Source organism: Cervus canadensis, chromosome 10, assembly GCF_019320065.1.
Source record: "Cervus canadensis isolate Bull #8, Minnesota chromosome 10, ASM1932006v1, whole genome shotgun sequence".
In the NCBI taxonomy this organism is placed as follows: Eukaryota; Metazoa; Chordata; class Mammalia; order Artiodactyla; family Cervidae; genus Cervus; species Cervus canadensis.
In genome coordinates, this window is record NC_057395.1 from 71286868 (window position 1) to 71314406 (window position 27539).

General features: G+C 43.1%; 1 protein-coding gene and 1 long non-coding RNA gene across 2 annotated transcripts in view; one reads left to right on the forward strand and one right to left on the reverse strand.

Moving 5' to 3' along the window:
* The first annotated feature begins 7312 nt into the window (after positions 1 to 7312).
* HNF4A (hepatocyte nuclear factor 4 alpha) overlaps positions 7313 to 27539 on the forward strand; it is a 64768-nt gene continuing 44541 nt past the window's right edge. The window contains exon 1 of the mRNA XM_043479935.1: positions 7313 to 7501. Within this exon, the coding sequence (XP_043335870.1) occupies positions 7453 to 7501 (49 nt within the window). The 5' untranslated portion in view covers positions 7313 to 7452. The remainder of the gene's footprint in view (positions 7502 to 27539) is intronic.
* Positions 7508 to 27539, reverse strand: part of LOC122448545 — a 29808-nt gene continuing 9776 nt past the window's right edge. The window contains exons 2-3 of the long non-coding RNA XR_006271654.1: positions 15681 to 15732; positions 7508 to 8194 (exon numbers count right to left, since the gene is read on the reverse strand). This is a non-coding gene — a long non-coding RNA (uncharacterized LOC122448545). The remainder of the gene's footprint in view (positions 8195 to 15680; positions 15733 to 27539) is intronic.

The following is a 27539-nucleotide window of genomic DNA, read 5'->3' on the forward strand; positions in this document are numbered from 1 at the left end:
AAATCTCTCCCTCAGACCTTGCCCTCCAGCTGGGGCCCACTCCCTGCCTGGCTGGAGAGAGCTTCATTCAAAGACCCAGATGGAAAACAAGCCCCTTTTCACAGAGTCCCTACATGATCCTGGATGGAATGAGTATTCTTCCCTCTTGGACATTCCCACCTAGTCTACAACCTGTACCTGTGTCTCCAATATCACCTTCCTCCGCTCTCAATAAAGTTCTTTGAGATCTGGTGCAGTGGCTCTTTCTGGTCCCTGTCTGGGTCCTCAGGAGGGTCAAAGAGGAGAGAAGGAAATGGAGCAGAGATGGGGTGAGGGGAAACCAGCTCAAGAAGAAGGCCAAGAGGGCTTCCTTGATGGTCCAGCGGTTAAGACTCCGAGCTCGCAAGGCAGGGAACCCTGGTTCGATCCCTGGTCAGGGAACTAGATCCCACGTGCTGCAGTGAAGAGCCTATACTACAACCAATACCCGGCACAGCCAAATAAATAAAGGAGGCCAGGTGCCAACAGCCCCTCGGCTCCTGCTTTGCACCAAGTACATCAGCTAGATCACAGGGGCAGGCGTCTGACGTCTCACTCCACTTTACAACTAAGAAAAATGAGACTTATCAGAAGTGCCCATTTCCAAATGCTGGAGATGCATGAAATAAGAAAAACAAGGACGCGGTTCTGAGTTCATTATTCTCAGATTATATTCTTCCTAAGGTTTTTTGGAAGGGGGAGTATTAAAATATCCTTTCATGTATCACACAATGGTGATAATGAATGTTAGATTTCCTTAAAAATTATTAATATCCTTATATGGCAGGTAGGGGAAGGACTTGCCAGTCTTACGTCAAATTCCCAAAATGTTCTGGAAAAAGTTTTTTAGATTTAAAAAAGTTTATTTATTTAGCTGCACCAGCTCTTAGCTGTGGCATGTGAGATCTTTAGTTGAGTCATGTGGGATCTAGTTCCCTGACCAGAAGTTGAACAGAGGCCCCCAGCCCTGGAAGTGTGGAATCTTAGCCACTCCACTACCAGGGAAAACCTTGTTTTGGAAATTTAAGTGGCAGGTGACCCTCTGGATTCTGTGGCATGTATAAGGTTGCAGAGCTAGTAAAGGAGCAGATATGGGATTTGAATTCAGCTCCCTCCGATCCCAATGCCTATGCTCTTCTGAGGACCCCACTTTGCCTTCCTATATCCTGAGTTAACAGGATAACCAAAGTAATCACCACTGGCATTTATGAGCTGCTGAGAACATAATCTCATAGAATTATCCTACTATGTAAAGATCTTACTCCCATTTTATAGACATAAAAACTGAGGCCATAGAAGTTGGGTCTGAATACACTCTGTATGACTCCAATGCCCCGGGTCACTCTCTTGCCTCTCAGCTAAGAAGGGAGAAACCCAGAGCCTGGACAAAGTTAGAGATGATGAGGGGCTTCCTGGTGACTCAGTCGGTAAAGAATCCACCTGCAATGCAAGAGACCCAGGTTCGATCCCTGGATCAGGAAGATCCTTTGGAGAAGGAAATGGCTACCCACTCCAGCATTCTTGCCTGGGAAAGCCCACAGATAGAGGAGCCTAGTGGGCTATAGTCCATGCGGTCGCAGAGAGTCCGATACAACTTAGTGACTAAACAATAACAGAGATAATGAAGCATAAAGTGCCATTGGGAATTCCGGATGCCCTCCCGGATCCTGCATTTCTGAAACTGTCTCTGAGAAGACCCCAGGTGAAAGAAGGAATGAGCCAGGTGGGCATGCTTATGTTCATCAAGCCTTGGCCCCTACAGATGTGGCAATGGAGACTCGGGTAGTTCCCTAGCTTGACTAAGCTGCTGTTCCAACTGAAGTTGGGAACTTTTTTTTAATTGAAGGACAATTGTTTTACAGAATTTTGTTGTTTTCTGTCAAACCTCAACATGAATCAGCCATAAGTATACACATATCCCCTCCCTTTTGAACCTCTCTCCCATCTCCCACCCCATCCCACCCCTCCAGATTGATACAGGGCCCTGTTTGAATTTCCTGAGCCTGCAGCAAATTCCCATTGGCTATCTATTTTACACATGGTAATGCAAGTTTCCTTGTTACCTTTTCCATACATCTCACCCTCTTCTCCCCTCTTGAAGTTGGGAACTTTTGCTGCAAGAAATCTGAGACAGTTCTTAAACCTCCGTAGTATTTTATGCTTTTTGAAAATCATTCCCCAGTCTCATCCGACTGCTCATTTGTATATTCACCAGCCAAGAGAGTTAAGAGCATGGACTCTGAAACCAGAATGCTTCAGTACAAATTTAACACAAAGTGGCCGAGAGTGCTTGGGTAAGTCAAGATTTTAACGCCTCAGTCTCACCTGTAAATGGGGACATAAATTGTATCTGCTCATGAGGTCCTTCAGAACATGAAATGAATGAATATGTAGAAAGCATCTGGGACAGTATCTGGCACTAGTGTAGATAGTTGTTTTAAAAGTTCAATGTCAAGGGACTTCCCTGGTGGTTCAGTGGCTAAGATTCCCTGGTCACAATGCAAGGAGCCCCGGTTCAATCCCTGGTCAGGGAACTAGATCCCACATGCCACAACTAAAGATCAAAGATTCTGCATGCCACAACTAAAACCTGATACAGCCAAATAAATAGCTTTTTAAAAGTTCAATGTCAAGAGGAAGGAGATGTTGTCACTGAGATGGGAAAGTAAACTACGGAGGGAGGTTTTTGTTTTTTTTAATAAAAGACATGTGATAGCACATTTACATATTGATAGGATTCTGCCACTATAAATTTGACCTACCGATATACTCCCACATCTGACATTTGAAGTTTATGAAGACATTCACTCTAGTGGCAAAAGCCTGGAGACAACCTAAGTGTTCAGGAACAGAAGACTAGAAAAATCACTTATGGGACATCCACACAATACATAACCACTCAAAGAATGAGGTGGGTATGCTGGTGTGGAGATAGCCCTTAGAGACCGAGAAGGTGACAGAAGAGTGTGTTTCATATGTTCCCATGTATTTACATGCATGTACATGTGTGTATGTCCAAATCGGCTTGGGTTGCCATAACAAAATACCGTGGACTGGGTGGCTCAACCAAGAGAACAAAATTTCCCCAGTTCTAGTGGCTAGAAGTGTGAGTTCAGGATGCTAGCGTAGTTGGATTCTGGTGAGATCTCCCTTCTTGACTTGCAGACAACTACCTTCTCACTGTATCTGCACAGGTGGGGGAGGAGAGGGGTGCAATCTCATGTCTCTTCTTTTTTTAAAAAAAATTTTTTTTTGGTCAAGCTGCACAGTATGTGGGATCTTAGTTCCCTGACCAGGGATCAAACCTGCACCCTCTGCTTTGGAAGCACAGAGTCTTAACTAGTGGACTGCCAGAGAAGTCCTCACATGTCTCTTCTTATAAGGACATTAACCCTATTGAATCAGGACCCTACTAATTTAGCCTTAATTACATTCATGAATATTCATTGAAGGACTGATGCTGAAGCTGAAACTCCAATACTTTGGCCACCTGATGCGAAGCACTGACTCATTGGAAAAGACCCTGATGCTGGGAAAGATTGAAGGTGGGAGGAGAAGGGGACGACAGAGGATGAGATGGTTGGATAGCATCACCTACTCTATGGACATGAGGTTGAGTAAGCTCCAGAAGTTGCTGATGGACAGGGAAGCCTGGTGTGCTGCAGTCCATGGGGTCGTAAAGAGTCGGACACGACTGAGAGACTGAACTGAACTGAACGTCCATAAAGGCCCTGTCTTCAAATACAGTCACACTGGCAGTTAGATCTTCAACATATGAATTTGGGGGAACACAGTAGTGTCTATGTGTATAATTTCTGGATATATATACAAGAATTTGTTTAAAAGTGCAATAGAGGGACTTCCCTGGTGGTCCAGTGGTTATGATTCCAGGCTCCCAATGCCAAGGGCCTGGGGTCCAATCCCTGGTTAGGGAACTAGATCCCGCATGCCTCACCTAAGACCTAACCCAAACCCAGTGCGGCCAAATAAATCATAAAGTGAAAGTCGATAAGTCTTGTCTGACTCTTTAAAAAAGAAAAGTTCAATAGAGTGAGATGTGGGAAGTAAGGTTGGAGAAAGGCTTTTATTTTTCATTATATGCTGTTCATATAATTTTCTTTTTTTTTTTTTTAGTGCATTTTGTTACATCGGCGGGCCCAAGGCAGAGTCTCCTCTTAGCCAAGGACCTACAGTTTTCATTTTTAACACATGAATGTACTAATGGCTTCATTTATAAAACTAGTGTAAAGCAAACAAAAGCCAAAAGAAAGCTCATATCACCTGCTTAAATTAAAAAAGACTGACAACAGCTGGGACTTTGCTGGTGGTCCAGTGGTTAAAACGCTGAGCTTCCAATGCAGGGGCATGGGTTCAATCCCTGGTCAGGAAACTAAGATCCCACAGACCATTTGGTGCAGCCAAAAAAAAAGATTGAGAGTAACGAACGGTGATAAGGATATGGAGTAAAAAGGGAGCTCTCTCAGCCTGCTGCAGTAATGGAAAATGGTATGACCACTATAGACAATAGGTTTGGAATGTCTTATAAATTAAACACACACACACACACACACATCATAATAACTAGCAATTCTTCTCCTAGAAATTTAACCAAGAGAAATGAAAACATATGTGTAAAAGAAGACATGTCCATGAATATACATCCCTGCTTAATTCACAATTGCCTCAAACAGGCGATAACCCCAAAGTACATTACCAAGTGACTGGGTGAACAAATTTCTGTATATCTACTCAATGGAATACTACTTAGCAAGAAAAAAGGGCCAGGACACAGGTGAAACTCACAAATATACTGAGCAAAAAAGCCAGACACAAGAGTCAATGCCATTCTAGAACAGACAAATGCCATTCTAGAAAAGACAAATCTAACATAGTATGACAGAAAGCAGATGAGCAGTTGCCTGGAGTGGGAGGTACTGGGGGGATTAATTGCAGAGGAAAAACAGGGACCTTTAGGGGGTGGTGGAAATGTTCTGTGTCTTGATTAAGGTTATAGTTACATAAGAATATACGTTTGTCAAAACTCATAAAAGTGTACACCTAAAATTTTATTATATATAGATTATACCTCAATGAAGTTGATTTTTAAAGTCTAAAGAGGGAGAGGTTGAATATATAAGAGGACTTACATGGTCATGTGGGGCTCCTGGGCAGTGGGAAGAGGGAGGGTGTGGACCCATGTGGATCAGGAGGGAAAGAAGTGAGCAAAGGGCAAACAGGTGAATTTTTGTGGGGAATTGAGGCTGGTCCAGGTTGAAGGCTCCTATTTTCTCTATGAAGAAGGGAAAGCCTCAGCCTCCTGAGAATGAGATGGACAATTTCCGAGGCGAAAAAAGGTCTGGAGTAGAGGTAGAAAATGGAAAAGCCAGGAGAATGGAAACTGGCTAGAGGTTCCAGGCAGTGCGGAGGGACCCATCAAAGTTCATGATTATGAACCTCTGGTGGCCCCCATCTGTCCGTCTATGTGATTTTTTATTTTTCCAACAGTGATCAGCGGCTGGCGTGTAGGCATGAAGAAAGCAATGTACATAGGCTTGTCCAGGGTTGGGTTTTTGTCAGATGGTTAGAAGGAAAGAAACTGAGACAGAAGTAAAAGAGAAACTAAGATGGACTGTGGGCTACAAACTTGACAGGAGGAAGTGAAGACAGGAAGGTGCCACGGGGAGGGAGGAAACAGAAGGAAGAAAGGACTGGATACACACCAGAGTCCATCAGTAGGGGGTGGGAGCTCCCGTTGAGGTGACTGAGTGAGCATACTGGAAAAAAGAGACTGTGGACAGAGAGAAATAGATCAATTATCTGTTTTATTTATTTATTCAATATTTTTTAAAAATGTATTTATGTATTTATCTACTAGGCTGTGTCAGGCATTAGTTGTGGCACGCAGGATCGTTTTCTACTTGGAGCATGTGACCTCTTAGTTGCTGCGTATGGGATCTGGTTCCCTGATCAGGAATTGAACCCAGGACCCCTGCAATGGGAGAATGGATTTTAACCACTGGACCTCAATTAGCTATCTTAGAAGTGAAGCACCACGTGAGGTAGGTGTTACTATGGGAAAATGAAATACTGTACCAAATCCATGCAGCAAGATAACGATGATGGAGCTGGGGTTTTCTGATCCTAAGTCCCACGTTTTCCTGCCTCTCATTTGAGCACCCCCAACATGATGAAGACCTTGAGCTCAGGATCCCAAGTCAAGCTGTGAACCCCAACATTGTAATAAAAGAAATGGGGCTATTCCCCCCAAAAGCCAGATGGTAGCCTACTGTGCAGGACAGCTAGGATGTAAGCTGGTTCTGCATTCCAAGACCAGAAAGCAGATTTGGGCAGTAGATTGCGTTTTGTGAGGCAAAGGAGACCCATGGACCAGTGGAAGGAGCAGGCAGAGTGCCTCCGTCCCATAGGCCTGGAGGCAGACCTGTGTTACCCCATTCCTCTTAGCACTCACCATTTGTAATAATATCTTTTAAAAATATATTTATTTAGTTATTATTTATTTGGCTTTGCTGAGTCTTAGTTGCGGCATGTGGGCACTAGGACCCTGACCCGGGATTGAACTCAGGCACCTTGCGTTGGGAATGTGGAGTCTTCACCAGTGGACCACCAGGAAAGTCCCTGAATAGTATATCTTTAATGTTATCTAATTGATGTCCATCTCCTCCATTAGTCCACAATTCCATGGGTTCAGGGATGATGTCTCTTGGCTCATTTCTATATCACTGGAGTCTAGCACAGAGCTCAGTATACAGTAGGCACTCAAAAAATATACGTTAGATAATGGAGAGATCGTGGGTTGTCATTCTAACTCCTCTTTGTAGCAGCTGGGAGACTCCGGGCAAGTAACTTTTTCCTCCGCCTCAATTTCCTCATCCTAAATTTTAATTTAAATGTGGCAATGCCTGTATGTAACTCTCAGCATCCAGTAGATGCTCAATAAATACACTCCCCCCAGCTTCCTCCTTTTCTCCTCTACCCCTCCCTCCGGCCTCTTGCCACACCCATTGTTTGGAGCCATAAAACCCAACCCAGGTTGGACTCTCACCTTCTCATCCCCTCCTGGTCAGTCCTTTCCCTTAAGTTGGGGGTGAAGGGATTGGTATCCCCCATATTCTGGCTCCAAGAGCCTCCCAACCCCAAAGGGCAAGACTGGGGCCCTAGTGGACCTCTGGTCTGGCCAGGTTGTCGTTGCCATGGCAACAATGACAGTCCCCAGCCGCAGGTTCCCTAAGTGACTGGTTACTCTTTAACGTATCCACCCACCTTGGGTGATTAGAAGAATCAATAAGATAACCGGGCGGTGGCAGCTGGCTGCACTCACTGCCTTCCTGGTGGACTGGCTCCCGGGGCTGCCGCTGTGTGCCTGGGGCCCCGGCTCCTCCATGCCCCCGGGTCTCCGGCTGGGTGGGCTCGGCCATGGTCAGCGTGAACGCGCCCCTCGGGGCTCCGGTGGAGAGTCCCTATGGTGAGTGGGGTCTGTAGCTGGGGCTTAGGGGAAGACTGGGCGTGGTGGGACCACCGTTAAGTTTGGGGGAGCATGGGATGGCCCTCTGTGTGTTTCCTAGCCCCCAAGACCCTAAAGGGCTTCTCCAGAATGGCCCCTGGGAGGTGAGTGACCTCTTGACTAAGCTCCTAAACTGAGGCCTGGCGTATCCATGTGTGGGAAGCGCTCGGAGGGGCCGCGGGAGCCCCGGGGAAGGGGCTCGGCTCACTTAGCCCGCCCAGAGAGACTGCCTTCCTAGGGATGCATCCCGGAGTATTTCTGAAATTCCACTAAACGTGGGGCTAAAGCATTGTCCCCGCTTTGAAGCCCGCAGAGAGGCTTGCGGGGCCTCGGCCTCCGAGCTGGCTTCGGATCTAGGTGGGATGCGACCCAAGGGGAGTGTTGGCTGGCCCCGAGGGCCATCAGCTCTGGATCATTCTGCAAGGGAAAGCCATAGAAAGCAACGCACAGGGCGGGGCAGTGGAAAACGGAAATCATCTTTGCTGTGTGACTTAGATGCGGGATGAGGGGAGAATCTGTCCGCTGACGGTGAAGGGCAGGGGGCTTTGATGTTCGGCGTGTAACTCCAAAATCGGAGGTAACCTCAAATGTCCGGCAGTAGCGGATGGGTAAATAAAACTTGATGCCTCTTTAGGATGAAATATTATCCCGTTGCTGAAGAAGAAAAAAAAAAAATCCAGATTTGTGTACAAATAGGGAAGGACCTTCAAGTGCATTATGTGAAAAAAAAAAAAAAAAAAGGTAAGCTGAAGAGACTATAGCATATGACATTTCTGATAAGAGAACAGATATACGCATATGTATGTACCCACACGTTTGTGTTTGTGTAGAAAATTAGCGGAAGAATACAAAGAAACCTGTAACAGAGCTTTGTTTTTCGGAGGAAGGAAGTTCAGGTAAACGTTTGTTTTCACTTTTTTGGCACATTTTGGATTTTCAAAAAGTAGGTGAATTTTACAACCTGATTCAATCACACGCACGTGCAGAGCTTGGCCTCTGAAAATCCCGTAGATCTTGGCTCTTGTTCCGTGACTTTATACAAATTGCTCATCATTTCTGGGCCTTGGCTGCCTTCTCGCTGAAGTGGACAGAGGGTGTTTTAGGGACTTCCTGCAGGTCTAAAGGAAGGCGAGGGTGTGAGCCCTCCCGCTAAGCCCTCGTCTCCTCGTACATCCTAAGGACAGTTAGTGTTACTTGGTATCATCATGAGCTGAGAGAAGATGGCCAAGGAATCAGGGACTGTTCTCTTGCCTGGTCCAAGGGAATCTTCGCCCTTTGACCCTTCATCCAGCCGCAGTCTGAGATGCAGTGGAAATAGCTGAGGCTGAGGAACCAAAAAAACCACCTGGGGACCTATCCCGCAGGGTTGTGTGACCTTGGGCAAGTGACTTCCCATCTTTCAATCTATTTCCTCATCTGTAAAATGGAGAGAACAGGACCTATCGCACAGGAGGTGGGGGCTAGAAGAGATTGCACAGCTAAAGGGCTGGGCATGCCTGAGGGGCTTCATTCAAGGTTAAAACACAACTGTGAGACTTGGCTGATCCTGTGGCTGGAGGAAGACTCATAGTCTCCCAAATGGTCAGACAAGGATGGATGGATGGATGGATGGATGGATGGATGGATGGATGGATGGATGGATGGATGTTCTACTCCTATTACTGCACTTAATTCTCAAAACACTTGTCTCAGATAAATAACACTATTATCTCTAAGGATAGAAGTGAAAACTAATGTTTAGAATTGTTTTTAAAAAATCACCTGACTCCAGACCTGACATCGTCAATCTGTCCTGAACCCTCTTAGCTCAGCCACAGGTATAGGTGGGCAGAGAAAGGAGGGCTCCCATGCCCAGGTTTGCAGCATGCATCAACAGGAGAATACTGCTGTCCTGCAAAAGATTGGGCATTTGCTGATGTGTGTATTTGTGTGTGTGTGTGACATTGACCAAAAGATCTGGCTTTTTAGATAAATCTGGGTTAGATTCTGGATCTGCCTCCACCCCCCCCCTCCCCCCGCCACTCCATCCCCCCAAGCTGTGTAACCTACCTTTTTCTGAGTCTCAGACATTTCTTTTGTAAACTAAATGTGGGCAGTCTGCTGTGAGGCTCTGGGAAAGATGCACTTACTGATTTTAAAGACAAAAAAGTACTTTGAATAAAATCCTTTCTTTTGAAAGTCTCCATTGGGGATAATAATAGTCTCTAAAAGTTGCAATCACAAAGGTAAGTTGCTGAGTAAGCAACATTGTTCACAGCAGAACTTTGGGAGAGGTGATGGAGGGCAAGGCTGTGGTTAGGATCACAGGAATGAATGAATCTACAAGTGCTTAGAATAGCACCTGACCCAGAATAAGCATGAAATCAATCCCAAATGCTGTCTCACAGTTTTGAACCTTAGTAGGATAGGTTTCCCCCTCCCCCAATTTTATTTATTTATTTTTGGCTATGCTGGGTCTTCTTTGCTGTGTGTGGGCTTTCTCTAGTTGCCACAAGCAGGGGCTACTCTTCGTTGCAATGTGCGATCTTCTCATTGAGGTGGCTTCTCTTGTGGAACACAGGCTTCAGTCATTGTGGCTTAGTTACTCCGAGGTATGTGGAATCTTCCTGGACCAAGGATTGAACCCATGTCCCCTGCATTGGCAGGCGAATTCTTAACCACTGGACCACCAGGGAAGTCCCCGTAGGAGAGTCTTTCATGAACTGTCTTTGGTGTGGTGGTCCTAAGCGAACTTGACCCTCCCTGGCCTTAAAATGCATCCACGGCACACTGCATTCTGTTCTGTAGTTCTCATCACTGATCAAGTCACTGTGTGCACCGTGGCGTCTGTCTCCCCCACTCGACTATAAACCCCATGAGGCCACGGACCTCAGTGCTTCGTTCATCCTTGCCTGTCTCACATGGTGACTGGCACAGAATAAGTGCTCAGTAAGTAATCAATTGGGCTTCCCCGATGGCTCAGCGTTTAAGAATCTGCCTGCAATGCAGGAGCCTCAGGAGACGCGGGTTCAATTCCTGGGTCAGGAAGATCCCTGGAGAAGGGCATGGCAACCCACTCCAGTATTCTTGCCTGGAGAATCCCATGGACAGAGGAGCCTGGCAGGATACAGTCCATGGGGTCACAAAGAGCCAGACACGACTGAAGTGACGCACGCATGCACAAGTAATCATTTGTTGGATGAATGAACTGATGGAAAATCTAAGAAATAGCCCTAGGACAATGGTCAGCAATGTCAACCAGGTCCACGCTCCTCCCTTCCCTCTTCCCTGCCTTCCTCACTGTTGGCTTTTGCTTCTTGGTTTGTCCCATTATAGACCTAAGGTGGCTGTCACAGCATCAGAGATCATGTCTGCACTTGAGCTGGAAGGGGTCTGTCTGAAGCTGGAAGGGGTTTTTCTCGAAGCCTGATTTTCCCCCAAAGCAAAAATTTCCCAAAAATCTCCCAGCAGACTTACTTAGTTCAAAGAAAGTTGGGAAGTGTCTAGTGGAAAGAAATGGGAAAGCCAGCACAGGCTTAGACCAAGGGTGGTTTTTTCTTGGGGTCTGACACAATGCTGCTGCAAACCAAATTGGAGTTCCCTTGTAATGGGTTTCTCAGCTTTGACACTACAGATATTTTGGCTTGGATAATTCTTTGTTGTAAAGAGACTTGTGCACTGTAGGATGTTTAGCTGCTTTCCTGGCTTCAACTCACTAGATGCTAGGAGCATGCTGCCTGTCAGTTGTGCCAACCAAAAATGTCTCCTGCCATTTCCAAATGTGTCCTGGGCACATGTAACACCACTGTTACAAGGAAGCAGGAATAGCAGCTGATTCAGATCTGCCAGAGATGAATGTACTGTGACTTGTGTGGTAGTATTTGTTTTGGGTATCAGCATCTAGCTCAGCGCCAAATTTGGGGCTGCCCTTAGCAACTGTGAGGATAAGATGCTATGTCTCTGTGCTAACCTCACTCCTGGCTTCATTATTTTCCTACCCTTGTTTTGCTTTTAGCAAGCTTCCCTTAATGATTTATTTTGGCCCTTTGGGACTTTGTCATTCTTGTAAGCATCTCAAATCTCCTTGAGGGCCAGGTCTGTATTTGTCTGATCTTCTTGTTATACCCCCGGTTAGCACAGGACCGGGGCCCCATGTAGATTATGATAGATGTTTACTTAATGAATAAATAAATGAGAAAGTGGATGAATGAATAGATAAATGAATAAATGGGTACCTGGATGGGTAGACAGGTAGATGCTTTGATGAACCAATGTGATAGGCTAGTGAATGGACGGATGGATGGACGGATGGATGGGCATAATATGGATAGACAGATGAATGAATGGGACAAATGAATAAATAACAGGGAATATGGGCAGGTGGGTAGGTGGATGGATGGAATAATGAATAGATGTGATGGATGGGTAAATGGGTATGGTGGATGGTGGATGAATGGAAAGAATGGAGAGATATGTGGGTGGATGTGGTAAATAGATGAATAAATAACTAGAAAGGTACATGGATGGATGGATGAAGGAGGTGATGGGTGAGTGGGTAGATGAAAAGATAGATGGATATATAGATGGATGAGGTGGGCTGTGTTGGGGTAGCAGTATCTGCAAATAAAGAGACTGACAGTGACTGGCCACTGGTCAATAATCCTCCTTCAGGGCAGTAGGCCTAGTTCCTTTGACTAATGCATCAGTCTCAGGCCAGATTAGAGGCTGTTGTCAGAGGAGATAACATTTGATTAAGTGAATCTCCCACTTAAAGCTGTGTGATGCCAGACACTTTGCCCAGCTCTCTGATCATCAATTTCTTCATCAACCAAGTGAACTTTGGTTGTTGTGAAGACTCCATGAGCTCATGAAGAAGAAAAGGTATCATAAACTATAAAATGCTTTGTCTCCCTGAATGGTTAATGAGCCCAAAGTTGGGTAGAACCCCAGATGCTGGCTGGCTACAGGACTATATCTGATATCAAACATGGCTATTTCCACCCTTCATTCCCTACATATAGTCTCCCCTCCCTTCCTGTTTTTCTCCCCATGTTATCTTCCTGTCCCACCTCAATTTGATTTCAGCCCCTCTGGTTCAATGGTTTACAAATCTTCCTGCTTATGGGAAACTTTCTTTTCTTTTTCTTTGCCGTGCAGTGTGGCCAGAGGGATCTTAGTTCCCTGACCAGGGATTGAACCCGTGCCCCCTGCAGTGGAAGTATGGAGCCCTAACCACTGGATCACCAGGGAAGCCCCTGGAAAAATTTCTTAAGCTGACACCTTGGGGCTTCATTTCAGACCTGGTAAACCAGAATCTCCTGGAAAGAGTTCCAAGAACCTTTAAATTTTTGTTAAGTTCCTTAAGTGATTTTGGGTGTTGGGTCAGCTAGAGTTTGGAAACCATGGTTTTGTTTTGTCCCTTTTTATAAAGAGGATATGGATACTCAGAGAGCATTCTGTCTCCATCCAGAAGGCTCCTGCTCACTCATTCATTCTTTCAACAAATGACTCCTCGGGCTTATGGTATGCAAGGCATTCTGCTAAGCACTGAGGTAATGTAGGAGACTATAAAGTGTGGCTTCAGATCTTGGGGAGTGTCCAGTTTGGGGGGTGGTGGTGGTAAACATGATCCAGCAGCAATCAAAAACAGAGTGCCATAACAGGGGTGAATAGGGCACCATGGGAGCACAAGGGGCTTAGGAAGAGGGGAAGGGGTCAGACGCCTCTTGACCGTGGAGGAAGGAACTGAGATCTAAGCTGAAACCTGAAGGTTCAGCAGGAGTCAGCCGGGAGGAGAGAGGGAAGGGGACAGCAGAGGCACAGACCCAGAGCCTGGCCATACACAGCACTTATTTTACCTAACATTTGACTGCAGCTAATTCCACCCTTTATTCACAGTATCTTGGGATTTTTCTGATTGTTTCACAAATGATTTTTCTTGTTCCTGAAAAGACTGGGGAATGCATGCTCAGTCATGTCCGACTCTTAGTGACTCTGTGGAAGGTAGCTTGCCAGGCCCCTCTGTCCATGGAACTCTCTAGGCAAGAATACTGGAGTGGGTAGCATTCTCTCCTCCCGGGCATCTTCCCCACCCAGGGATCAAACCCGTCTTTCATGTCTCCTGCATTGGCAGGCAGATTCTTTACCACTGCGCCACTTGGGAAGCTCCACATATATAATTCCTAGAGTACAATCCAATAGTCTTTATTAGACATTACGGATGAGCAGAACAAATCTATTCGTAGTTTAGAAAGAAATGTTCAGACCATTTTTGGAATTTGAATATAAAATATGCCCTTTAAAATCGTACAAAACCAAAAAAAAAAAAATCATACAAAACCTTTTTGTTCTGTGATTTAAAAAATTCTAAAGTATCTATAAGATAAATTTTATGTATCTAATATTTCATGTTTATTAGAATAGATTATTTCAATATTAAACTGTAAAAAATTAAGAAAAATGTTTTCTAATTTTTTAAAAAAGAAATTACAGACCAGCAGTATTTTGCTGTTAGGGACACCAAATATGCTCATATACCCTCACTGTGCAGGATACAGTAATTTCAGACCTCTGATGTTCACATGATTAACTGATTTCTTTCATTTTCATTTCTTACTTTTTCTCTGAGTAAAAATGTACTGTTTAAAAATATGTTTATTGAAGTATATTGTTCACACAGCAAAGAGCATGAATAATAAATCACAAATAGATTAATGAAATTTAACAAGGGTGACTACTTTTTTTTTAATGAAGTAAAATAGAATAGAAAAACAGCCTAGTGCATCTCATGTATAGGAGATTTTGTGTGTGTGAAACTTTTGTTCTTTTCTACATGCTTCTGGATATGCGTGTGTGATCGTGATAATACCAACCATTCATAGATCACATACTAGGGCTTTCCACATATTAACGCCTTATCTTCACAATAACTCTGTGAGGGAGGGGCTTTTATTGTCCTTCCCCTTTTATAGATGAGTAAATGGAGGCACAGAGAGGTTGAGTCACTCGGCGAAAGTGACAGATGCCTTAAGAGGCGACGTTGATTGAGGTTCCAGCCCAGGCAGGCAGACTCCAGAGTCTGTGTTTTGACTACCACCTTTATTGCCACTGTATATAGAGTATGTGATGTAAAATGTGTTACTAAGAGTCATGGTCAAAAGGGTTTAAAGCCACTGGACAGAATGTTCCCAAATGTTCTTTATAGATCTAAAAATAGCATATTTTTTCCTTAAGTGTCCCCACAGGGAACAAGGGCTGATTTTGGGTAGTACATGGGCAAACACTTTTAAATCTTATTATTTTTACCGCATGTTAGAAACATGTATAACTAGCATACTAAAGCACTACTATAAAATATTATTTAAAAGATTAATGTACATCTTCAAAAGAAAGAAAACTATCAAGTAAATAATTATAGATAAGTGAAATAGACGTGATTGGCAGATATAATAAAAATCATAAAAGGAATGAAAATGTTTGGGGCTTTGGGGTCAAATACTGAACTTGGTATCAGAAGGCTTGGATATGGGTCTTGGTCTATTCGTTCTCTAGCTCTGGTTTATTTTTCCTCTTTCTTTTTTAAATTTTTATTTTATACTGGAGTATAGTTGACTTACAATGTTGTGTTAGTTTCAGGTGTAGCACAAAGAGATTCAGTTATATGTACATATATATATATATTATAGGATATTATAGAGTATTGAGTAGAATTCCCTGTGCTATCTAGTAGGGCTTTGTTGATTATTTTATCTCACATATAGCACGTAGGATGGACCAGGCACTGTTTTAAACACTTCATAAAAATTACTTCCTTTAATCCTTACAACTGCCCACTGAGTAGGTACTGTCATCATACCCATTGCTCAGAAGAGGTAACCAAGGCTCAAAGAGATTAAATAACCTACCCACCCAGACCACCAGAGGCAGAGCTAGGATTCAAACCCAGGCATTACATTAGTAAGGACAACACGAGCTGGTATGATAAACAAAACCAAAATGTCAGAAGAATTTATCTTTTTCATACAGGGACGCAGGTTCCTTCCTTGTTTGGAAGATGGATTTTATTTTAACTATCTTACTGTGATAGGTAGAATTTCCTTTGTCATTCTGGCCTCCAGATCCTCCTCTGAAAAATAGGATTAGTAATGCTGTTTCTGCTTACCTCTCAGGGCAGCTCTGTAGATCAGGGGATGGGTCCAAGGGTCTTCTGCAAACTGCAACCAAGTCCAGTGGATTTCAGTGTTAGTAACATTATTAAGTTGGCCAACACCTACCTTTCAGTGCTACTATAAAGGTTGAGATATTGCATATATTGCATGGAACATATATGGACTCCGTCAGCTGTGAGCAGTAGTAATAATAGGCAGTAGTTGTTGTCAAGTCGTGTCCAACTCTGCAACCCCATGGACTGCAGCACTCCAGGCCTGGCAAATGAAACAATGCATATTAACTTACCTCCAAACTGGGAAATAGTATATAGCATCTTTCCTATTAGCAAATTAACCCACAACATCTGGGAGTGAAAAATCAAGAAGTATAGCCACGATATTTAGAAATACAAAGGAAAACACCAGGAGCAGGGAAAACCGAGCTAAGATATTGTGTTGGCCAAAAAAATTCCTTCAGGTTTTTCCATAACATCTTACAGGAAAATCTGAACTTTTTGGCCAACCCAGTAGTTGCAAGTGGTTGCCCTTGAGCTGTGGGAATCAGGTTCAGGAAAGAGTGGGTGGGTAACTACTAGTATTTATATCAAATACTTTTTAGAAGTATTTGACTTTTTCAATTGTGTACCTATAACTATGCTAATAAATTTCTTGAAACTATTTTAAAATTTAATTTAATTAAAAAAAATTTTTTCTTTGGCTGGGCCATGCTGCATGTGAGATCTTCGTTCCCCAACAAGGGTTCAAACCCATGCCACCTGCAGTAGGAGTGTGGAATCTTAACCACTGGACTGCCAGGGAAGTCCCAGAACAATTTTTAAATTAAAGAGGAAAAGAGAATAATTAAACACTTTCAAACATCCTCAACTGTACTTTAAAACAAGAGTCCTGGGACAGAAAGTCACAGAAGGAAAAGGCAGAGTTAAAGTTAGAAGTTCAGGATCCAGTTGCATTTAAAATCTCTGCTGAACACTGTCTAATTGTTCTGTGTCATGCTAAAAAGCTGAGTACTTTTCTCTCACCTCAAGGGCCCCCTAGAAGCCACATGCCCTTCTGTTGGCCTCCCCTGTCTTTCTCCCTTTTGCTCACTCCACTTCAGCCCCCTTGGGCCCTCCTAGGATCCTCCAATCACACCAAGCACATTCCTGCCCCAGGGCCTTTGCACTTGCTGCTCCTTCTGCCAGGGCTTCCCAGGTGGCTCAGTGGCAAAGAATCCATCTGCCAAACAGGAGTCATGGGTTCCATCCCCAGGTCGGGAAGGTTCCCTGGAGAAGGGAATGGCAACCCACTCCAGTATTCTTGCCTGAGAAATCCCACGGACAGAGGAGTCTGGTGGGCTACAGTCCACGGGGTCACAAAGACAGGACTTGGTAACTACACGACAACAGCATCAACTGCCAGGAGCACCCTTTCTCCAGATCTTCCCAAAATTGATGTCTTCTTGTTTTTCTTTTCTTTTCCCCACACTGGGCAAGATCTTTGTTGTGACACTTGGACTTTCTCTAGCTACAGCCCGCGATGGCTTCTCTTATGATGGTGCACGGGCTTAGTTGCCCTGAGGCATGTGGAACCTTAAGTTTCCCAACCAAGGATCGAACCCACGTCCCCTACATTGGAAGGTGGATCCTTAACCACTGGATGGCCAGGGAACTCCCCTAGTGTGGTTCTTAGCTCAATGTCCCCTACTCAGAGTGGCCTTCCTTGACCACCCCACCTCAGACGGCCCCTCCTGCCGTCATCATTATCAATCTTGTTATCCTCGACAGCCCTGGAATTGTGGATTCACCACTCTGTTTATCATCTGTCTCCTCCACTACAATGGAAGTTCCATTAGGACAGGGAATCTGGCTGCCTTGCGACATCCTCAGCATGTAGAACAGCACTTGGCACACAGTAGGCGCTCCACAAATATTTGTGGAATGAACAGAGTCAGAAGGGGACAGCTGAGTCAGTGTGCTGAGGGGCCGGATGGGCCAGGAAGCTGCAAGCCCCTGCCTGGGCCGGCCCTGGGTAAACAGTCCCCCCTCCGCCCAGACAGCCGCCTGTTTGACAACTGTCTGCCACCGGACCGGCCCAGCCAGGGCCGTCACACAGCCAAGGCCCCAGGATTCCCTGGGACAAGCAATAGAGGCAGCCACGCCTCAGGGAGAGCTTGTGTGAAGGAACAGGTCAAAAAGTTACCCAAACAGGCACGAGGAAAGTCAGAGGAGGTGGTGGGACACACAGCAGCTGGCCCTTCTCGGGGCAGAGCCGGGAGAAGTGGGAGGGAGGCCCTGGCACACCCTCTGGGCAGTTTCCCGGGCAGGGCCTGGCCACCGGAACCCAGTTCTGGTCGCGGCTCTGGTCCTGATTTGCAGAAGGACCTCAGACACTTGCCACCTCTGGGCCTCGGTTTCCTCTCCTGTAAATAAGAGACTGGAGGTTGGTTGGTGGTTTTCAAGCTTCAGGAAAAAAAAAAAAAGGCAGCGGCATTCTTTCTTTAAGCAAAATCTTACTGGAAGCCAGTTTGCAGGAATCACACAAAGGAGGCCCTCGGTTTAAAATGTGGGGCTGCAGGATGCTGCCCACCCCACATCCCCTGGCCCTTCAAAGCAGCCCCGGGTGAAAACCACCAAGTCTCCTCGGTTTCTGAGGTTCACAGTGAGAGTCTTGTCATCAAACCTACCTCCAGGTTCAAGCCTGACATTGGCATCTTGGGTGATCTACTCCACCTTTCTGAGCCTTGGTTTCCTTCTCTAAATCTGGTGTCTTAAACAGTACCTCCTTCATAGTATCAATGGTCAGCCCAGAACCTGGCACCTAGCAAATTCTTAATAGGAAGAGTGAAAAACCAATGCTGGTTATTAGCAGAAGTAGCAGGAATGACCCAAAGGACCAGTTCTTTGTCTCTACTGTAACCCCTCTGAACCTCAGTTTCCTCCTCTGTAAAACGTGGCCAAAAGTTTAAAGGAGATCAGAGATTGAGATCCAGACCACCCAGTTTTGTTTTGTGTTTATATAAAACTTCAGTTGACTGCTCACCTTTAAAAACCCCAACTCCTAGCCTCTTTCAAAAACTTGGAAGCTCTAGCAACACTGAACCCCCATAACCATGAGACAAAAAGTCCACTGGAGCTAATTTAGGCTTCCACTAGTTTGCTGCAGTCCCCACCATTCCTTAGCGTCTCTACATTAAAATTATATTAATAAACGTGAGCCATTATATTTGCTGTGTTTTCTTATAGGAAAGTGTGAAATTTGCTTATTCTCTATCTGCTCCAATGTCTCTACTGGGCATTTAGGATACTTGAGTTTGGGACCCCCTGATTGCTACGACTAAGGGGCAACTCAGTATTTGTGAGCGCAATTTCCTGTTTCATAAATTTACCTTTTTTGTTTGTTTGTTTGTTTTATTTACCATTTTTTATGGGACTACTAGAACATTGTAAACTACATGTCATTTGTAATTATAATTATTGTATATATGCAATTATATATAATTATAACTTGTAATTTGTGGTCCACATTCCATTTCTGCTGGACGCTGCAGCTCTAGCCCTTCAGTTTCCATTAATACAGCAGCTAACTCATCCTGCCTCCGTTTCCCATTCTGAATACACCCGTTCAAGCCAGCCATCCCTGGCTGGGTCTTCTCCCCAGTTCCCAGTTTTCTCTGGTGTCCTCACCCTTGTTGCTTGCCTGTCGGGGGCGGGGTGGGGGCTCTAGAATTCAAAACTTGTCTTCTAGAATTCTACACTTGGGAAATCTCATCTCCCAGCCCCCATGGGCAGCCATTGTGTTCTCTTTATCAGACTTTCACATAAAACAATAGTCAATTTGAAACTTAATTACACACCCATTCTTCTCTCTCCAGCCTGTGAATTTACCTCCAAATCCTGTGATTTGGGGGGTAGAATTGGGGGGGTGGTGAGAGGATTATTTTTTTCCCCTTCTCTACAGCAATTCATAGTTTTTCTAGGGATAAGGTGGAGTGAATACAGGGGAGGGACACAGGGCCTTCTACAGGGAAAGCTCTGATTTTGTTTTTGGAGGAGATAATATCCTCCCAGGACTTCTCTGAGATGAGAGAATTTGGAAGGACTTAGGGGGCCGGGAGGAAAAGGAATCCTACAGTGATGAAGACCCCCTTCCAATGTGGAGGTCTTATTTGGTAGTAGCTGAGAATTTGTGCTGTAGACTTAGGAGGACTTGGGTGAGAGCTCTGTGAACTGTGTGACGTTGGACACGTGACTTTACACTCTGACCCTCAGTCTCCCCATCTATAAAATGAGGATAAGATCAGTTCTATTCTAGCACAATGCTTTGGACAAACATTCCATAAATGCTAGCGATCATCATACCTTTTGCAAAAGGGCCTATGTTGGTATGTGGAGCAGATTTAATTCCTTTTTATTTCACTTCTATGCATTTTTGTAATTCTTCTACCATGAACTTGCTTCAGTTAAATCATAAAAAGTTAACTGAGCAAAAAGGAATAAAATTGAATGGAAATGTCATTCTAAGCCTGGGCTCCAGTGTGGGGTTGTAGAGCTGGGAACAAGGAAGAGAATCTTAGAGTCTAAACTTCATACACCCTTTACTATTTTAGTAAACTGAGGCCCCAAGACAGAAGGTGATTTGGCAAGTCAGTGGCAGAGCCAACACTAGAACAGTGAGGCTGAGGATTGGAAGGAAACTGGGAGGTAACTAGGTCAGCCTTTCCCAAGGCGAAACCACTCAGACTGGGAGGATTCTATCCTAAGATGTTTGAAAAAATACCAGCTCATAAGTGTTAGTCGCTCAACCATGTCCAACTCTTTGCGACCCCCACGAACTGTAGCCCGCCAGCTTCCTCTGCCCATGAGATTTCCCAAGCAAGAATACTGGAGTGGGCAGCTATTCCCTTCTTCAGGGGATCTCCCCAGCCCAGGGATCGAACCTGGGTCTCCTGCATTGCAGGCAGATTCTTTACTGTCTGAACCACCAGGGCTGGCTCAGAAAGCTGTATAAATTTCAGTATCAGAGAACCTCTCAGAGCCCTTAACACAAGACAATGAATGCCTTGGGCATTCCAAGAGAAGCCTTCAATGTGTTCACGTTAATTCATCACAGAGTCCCCTCGGAAACATCAACACTTAGAAAGCTCTCTCTGTCCCACCACAGAGACATTTTATAGCTTAATACATTCCTAGATTTAAGAAAAAATATATTGATATTTTAAATATTATGATTTTAACAAGTACATTACTGATTGTTTCTGCTATATAGAAAGACAGTTAATTTTTTTTTTGGCTGTGCCCCATGGCATATGGGATCTTAGTTCCCTAACCAGGGATTGAACCCACATCCCCTATAATGGGAACGCAGCATCCTGACCACTTGACTGCCAGGGAATTCCCTTGAAAGATCGTTAATTTTTTTCACTACCTTTCTCCTTTAAAAAAATTTGTTATATTTCCTAATATTGCAAAAAAATAGAATAATACTGTGAACATGGATGTACCCATCACTCACTTTTGTCAAATCCTACACACATGACCATATTTTAAGGAGATTCATTTTTTCGTTGTTTTAATGATATGAACCCCCCTGCCCCTGCCACCTGTATGCCTCTCTGAGCCCTTGCTTGTTGACAGAGTTGACCCCTGTCAACTTTTGCTGTGCATCATTGCTAGGCATGATTTTTCTTTTTTCTTTTTCTACTTTGGCCACACTGCTTGGCACACAGGGGATCTTTTTAGTTCCCTGGCAAGGGATCAAACCCATGCTCCTGTATTGGGAGCACAGAGTCTTAACCACTGGCCTACCAGGGAAGTACCATAGACAAGTTTTAGTACTTTTACTCTCAGTTCAGTTCAGTTCAGTCGCTCAGTCGTGTCCGACTCTTTGCGACCCCATGAATTGCAGCACGCCAGGCCTCCCTGTCTATCACAAATTCCCGGAGTTTACTCAAACTCAAGTCCATCGAGTCGGTGATGCCATCCAGCCACCTCATCCTCTGTCATCCCCTCTCCTCCTGCCCCCAATCCCTCCCAGCATCAGGGTCTTCTCTAGTGAGTCAACTCTTCACATCAGGTGGCCAAAGTATTGGAGTTGAAGCTTCAACATCAGTCTTTCCAATGAACACCCAGGACTGATCTGCTTTAGGATGGTCTGATTGGATCTCCTTGCAGTCAAAGGGACTCTCAAGAGTCTTCTCCAACACCACAGTTCAAAAGCATCAATTCTTCGGTGCTCGGCTTTCTTCACAGTCCAACTCTCACATGGCTACAATACTATATATATATATAATATGTTTTATATATTTATATATATAGTATATATACTAAATATATATAGTATATAAATATTAATATATATAATAATGCCATGTATATATATATATGGCATTATTTTGCCTATCTGGAAAAGTTATTCAAATGTTGTATGTATCCTTCAGCAACTTCCTTTTATTTCTGGATCTTCCCATACATCTACAAGCAACACTAGAGCACTCACTGAAAATGCTGTGAATGAACATCCCAAAGTATATTTATTCCAGTTTTGGATGATGGAGTTGTTTCCAGTTTTTCACTATTTTAAGCAATGCTACAAAGAACATCCTTATATCTGTGGGTGAAATTTTCTCTAGGATCATGTGTAGGAGTGGAATTTCTTGATTTCAGGCAATGAGCATCTTTACTTTGATGAGATGTTGATAAACTGGTCAGTCTTGCCCACCAACTACCACTCCGGGTCCGTAGCAGCTGGGAGTTTTAGTCGCTTTGCATCTTCATCTGCACTTGACTCTGAAAGATGATGGATGGAAAATGAGAATTTGCATTTCCCATATAGCTGGAGAGGGAAAAGTTCCTTTTGCCATTTGAATGTGCCTGTTTCTACCCCTTGCCCATTTTCCTATTGCATTACCTACCTTAACTATTTTAAGGGATTATGAATTCTTGATACAAATGCTCTTTCCAGTTGTATTAGTGGAAACTACCTTTAATCTGTCTATCGCTCATCTTTTCACTCTCTTTAGAGTATCTTTGTTGTACAGAAGTTTACAGTTGTAGTTAATTTTGGTTAAATTATAAATAAAGTCAGTACATTTACTAACCTTTTCCTTTATACTGTGTGCTGTTTTGTTTTTTTGCACTGCCTTGAGATCATTAAGATATTCTGCTATATGTTTTCTATAATTTTTAAATTCATTTCATATATGTAGGTCTTTATTCCTTAGGAATTGATTTTGTGAGCTATATGAAATAGAGATGCCATTATATTTTTCTTCATATGGATAACCAGTTGGTTCAGACCATTTATTGACTTGGACACCCTTTCTTGACTGCTCTGCAATGCCACTGCTTTTTTCAGTATTAATTTTTTTACGTTAAATTTTTTTATTTTGTAGTGGAGTGTAGCTGATTATCAATGTGTATTACTTTCAGATGTATAGCAAAGTGAGTCAGTTATATATCATGTATCTTTTTTACATTTATTTTTTAATTTGAGGATGATTGCTTTACAATGTTGTGCTGGTTTCTGCTGTACAAAGTATGCATCTATTCTTTTTCAAATTCTTTTCCCATTTAGGTTATTGCAGAATACTGAGCAGAGTTACCTGTGCTGTATAGTAGGTCCTTGTTGGTTATACAATGCCACTGTTTTTGTCTTTCATTTTTGAACACACGTAGCTCCATTTCTAGGCTCTCTATACTGTTCCACTTATCTCTAGTAGTCACTTTCAAACAATGAGGAAAAAAAAGATACGTGAATCTACAATCATACTAAAACAAAACACTTGATTTTTATTAAAAGTTGAAAAAAGAAATAGTTAAAATTATTTAATAATATTTTATTCACTCCAGTATAGCTGAAATATTATTTCAGTTATCTAATCAATCAAAAATAACTAATGAGGTATTTTTCTTCTTTCATGTACTAGGTCTTCCAAATACAACCCGTATTTTACACGTACAGCACATCTCAATTTGAACTAACCAGATTTCAAATGTTCAGTGGCTGCATGTGGCTAGTGGTTATCATATTGGACAGTGAAGCTCTGGCTTTATGTAGCAGCAGTTCCCAACCTTTTTGGCACTAGTGACCAGTTTCATGGAAGACAATTTTTCCATGGACTTGGGGTGGGGGGATGGTTTCAGGATGATTCAAGCGCATTACATTTATCATGAATTTTATTTCTAATCTAATGCCACTGTTGATATGACAGGAGTTACTGGTCTTTGGCCTGGAGGTTGTGGACCCCTACATAGAGCATGCTCTCCTCACATTATAATTGTTTTTTAAAAAATGATCTTGTCTATTCTCTTCACTCATTCATATAAATTTTAAGGTGAGACTGGGCAGGACAGAACAAAGTTTGGAGACCAATGGCTTATTTGTCTCCACTGGATTTCAATAAAGGCAACTACTATATTTTGAGAGTTTGCAATTTTCCAAGTACAGTGCTAAAGGTCTTTGTCCTTTTGGCCTTCTAACTGAAATTACATTGAACTTATTGATTAATTTGGGAAGAATCGACATCTCTGCATAATGAAGCTATTAACCTATAAAACTAGTCAGTTATTTTTACCAGTAAGATGGGTTTCTTTGGGAGCGGCAAAGAAGCGCAATTGAGACATGCAACTATGGCAAATCACATGGAAGTCTGATAAAGCAAAGAAGAAAGTCTTCTATAGAGAAGAAGGGGAAGTTGGGATGGGCTGTTCTAAATAGTCCCTTAGAGGAAAGTGGAAATTGGAAGTATAGTGGCTTTCCATTGGCTGAGTTGTGACAGTTTCTCATTGGCTACACTGTTGCCAGGCAAGGAGAAAATCTTTCTTCCTCCTGTAGTAAAGTAGTGAGTGTCACTTCCTTCCAGAAATGTAAGGTATATCTCTTCCTATTGGGATCTGTAGCCTGAGAGTATGTACATGAGAGCTCCCCCTTCTGGCCTTCTGGCTTCATTTTAATGAGGTTTCCCTTTACTAATTTTTTAAAATCCTTCTGACCATGATACATGTATATAGGTGTGCTTTTATTTTTTTTTAAATAAAGGTCAATAATTTTAATACATAAAGAGCTTTTGTTAGATTAACCCTATTGCTCTTGCTATCATAAATACTTTTAAAAATGGAATCTTCTTGTTGATATTAGTGTATACAAACCAACTGCTTTATTTTTTTTAAACCAACTGCTTTTGACAAACTGAAAATGTATCCAGCAATTGTATTAAATTCTCTTAGTAGATGTTTTAATTTCCTGCTTATTGCATCTCTTGGACTTCTAGTAAAATATCAAATAGAAATAGAGTATTTCAAATAGGGTTTACTTTGTCTATGAGTAGCTGAGCCACAAAATAGCAGTTGAAGATTATTCCTCAGGTTATGAAAGTCCAGAGGTAGGCAGTTTAAGGTTAGTATGGTGGCTCTTCCCCATAGCAGTCCTCAGGAACCCGTGTTCCTTCCATCCTCATGAGGTCATCATCCTCATGGTCCAGAATGGCTGCCAGAGATCCAGCCACACAGCCATGTTACAGGCAGAAAGATGGAGCAAGAGACAGAGAAGGAAAAGGAATAAAGGCATGTTTCGCATGCCTCTTTTCCCCACAACTTTACTGGAAGTTCCCACATTACATTTCTGATTATACTTCATCAGCCAGAACATATTCACATAATCTCCCCTAGCTTTAAGGAAAGTTTGAGATAGGTTTTTTTGAGGGAGCATCTCTATATTCAAACGAAAATTGAAGGTTATGTTACAAAGGAAGACAAGGAGACAATGTAACACAGGACAGTTAACTTGCAGCCTCTGTGGCAGTGGACAACCTTGTTTTATTTTTGACATTTATAAGGGATACTTTGCCCATTTTAAGTATATCTGCTTTAGGGTTTTGGTAGGTAAGTTTTACTGTTTTTTTTAAAGTTTGTTCTAAATAAGCTAGATGTTTTGCTCATTTTTTAATCACAATGTTGAATTGTCTTAATTGCTTTTTGGCATCTACTAAGATAATCACTTTTTTTTTTCTCTTTTAGTCTGTTGATTTATTAATATTCTAATGTTAAGCCATTTTTGCATTCCTGAAATTAAACCTAAATTTGTCAGGATGAAATACATATATTTTATATATTGATGAAATTTTTAAAAATTGAGGTAAAATATTTACAACATAAAATTTGCTATTTTGGCCATTTTTAAATGTACAATTCTGAGGCACCAAGTACATTCACATTGTTATACAACCTTTACCACCATCCATCTCTTGAATTTTTTAACCTGTCTCCATTAGATAATAACTCTCCATAGCCCCCTCCCAGGTGGCTTCCTGCATAGCTCAGCTGGTAAAGCATCTGCCTGCAATATGGGAGACCTGGGTTCAATTCCTGGGTTGGGAGGTTCCCCTGGAGAAGGAAGTGGCAACCCACTCCAGTATTCTTGCCTGGAGAATCCTATGGACAGAGGAGCCTGGCAGATTACAGTTCATGGGACTGCAAGATCCAACCAATCAATCCTAAAGGAAATCAGTCCTGAATATTCACTGGAAGGACTGATGCTGAAGGTGAAGCTCCAATACTTGGGCCACCTGATGTGAAGAACCGACTCATTGGAAAAGACCCTGATGCTGGGAAAGATTGAAGGCGGGAGGAGAAGGGGACAAGGATGAGATGGTTGGATGGCATCACCGACACAATGGACATGAGTTTGAGCAAGCTCCGGGAGTTGGTAATGGACAGGGAGGCCTGGTGTGCTGCAGTCCATGGGTTTGCAAAGAGTCAGACACACTGAGTGACTGAACTGAACTGATCTGACTTTCCTCCCCCAACTCCTAGCAACTGCTCTTCTACTCTATGAATTTGACTACTCAAAGTACCCTTATAAATGGAGTAATGCAGCATTTGTCTTTTTGTGACTGGCTTACTTCACTTTATGAAGAGTTCTCAGGGTTCATCCATGTTGTAGCATTTATCAGAACTTCCTTCATCTTTAAGGCTGAATAATATTCCATCATATATATAAATTCTGGTTTTCATCGACACTTGTGTTGCTTCTGCCTCTGTGTGTGTGTGTGTGTGTGTGTTCATTTCTCAGTCGTGTCCAACTCTTTGCAACCCCATGGACTGTACTTTCCAGGCTCCTTTGTCCATAGAATTCTCCAGGCAAGAATACTGGAGTGGTTGCCATCACCTTTCCCAGGAGATCTTCCCAATGCAGGGATTGAACCTAGGTCTTTTGCATTGCAGGCAGATTCTTTATCATTTGAGCCACCAGAGAAGCCTATTGTGAATAGTGTTGCCATGAAATGGTGTAAAAATATGTCATCCAGGCTTTGCTTTCAATTATTTTGGGTATATACCCAGAGTTGTATTGCTGGATCATATGGTAATTCTATTTTTAATTTTGAAAGGAACTGTTATAGTGCTTTCTTTAGTGGCTGCATTATTTTATTTTCTCACCAGCAGTGAGAAAGTGTTCCAATTTCTCCACATCCTTACCAATGCTTATTATCTTTTTTTTTTCTCACATCCATCCTAATAGGTGTGAAGTGGTATCTTATTCTAGTTTTGATTTGCATTTCACTAATAATTAGAATTCACAGATGACTCAGCAGGTAAAGAATTCTACAATGCAGGAGATGCAGATGAGGGCTCAGTCCCTGAACTGGGAAGATCCCCTGGAGGGCACATGGCCACCCACCCCAGTATTCTTGCCTGGATAATCCCATGGACAGAGAAGCCTGGTGGGCTGCAGTCCATGGGGTCACAAAGAGTTGGACACAACTGAACAAGCAAGCAAGCAATGATTAGTGATGTTGAGCATATTTTCATATGCTTCTTGGTCATTCGTATATCTTTTTTGGAATAATGTCTATTTAAATCCTTTGCCTATTTTAAAAT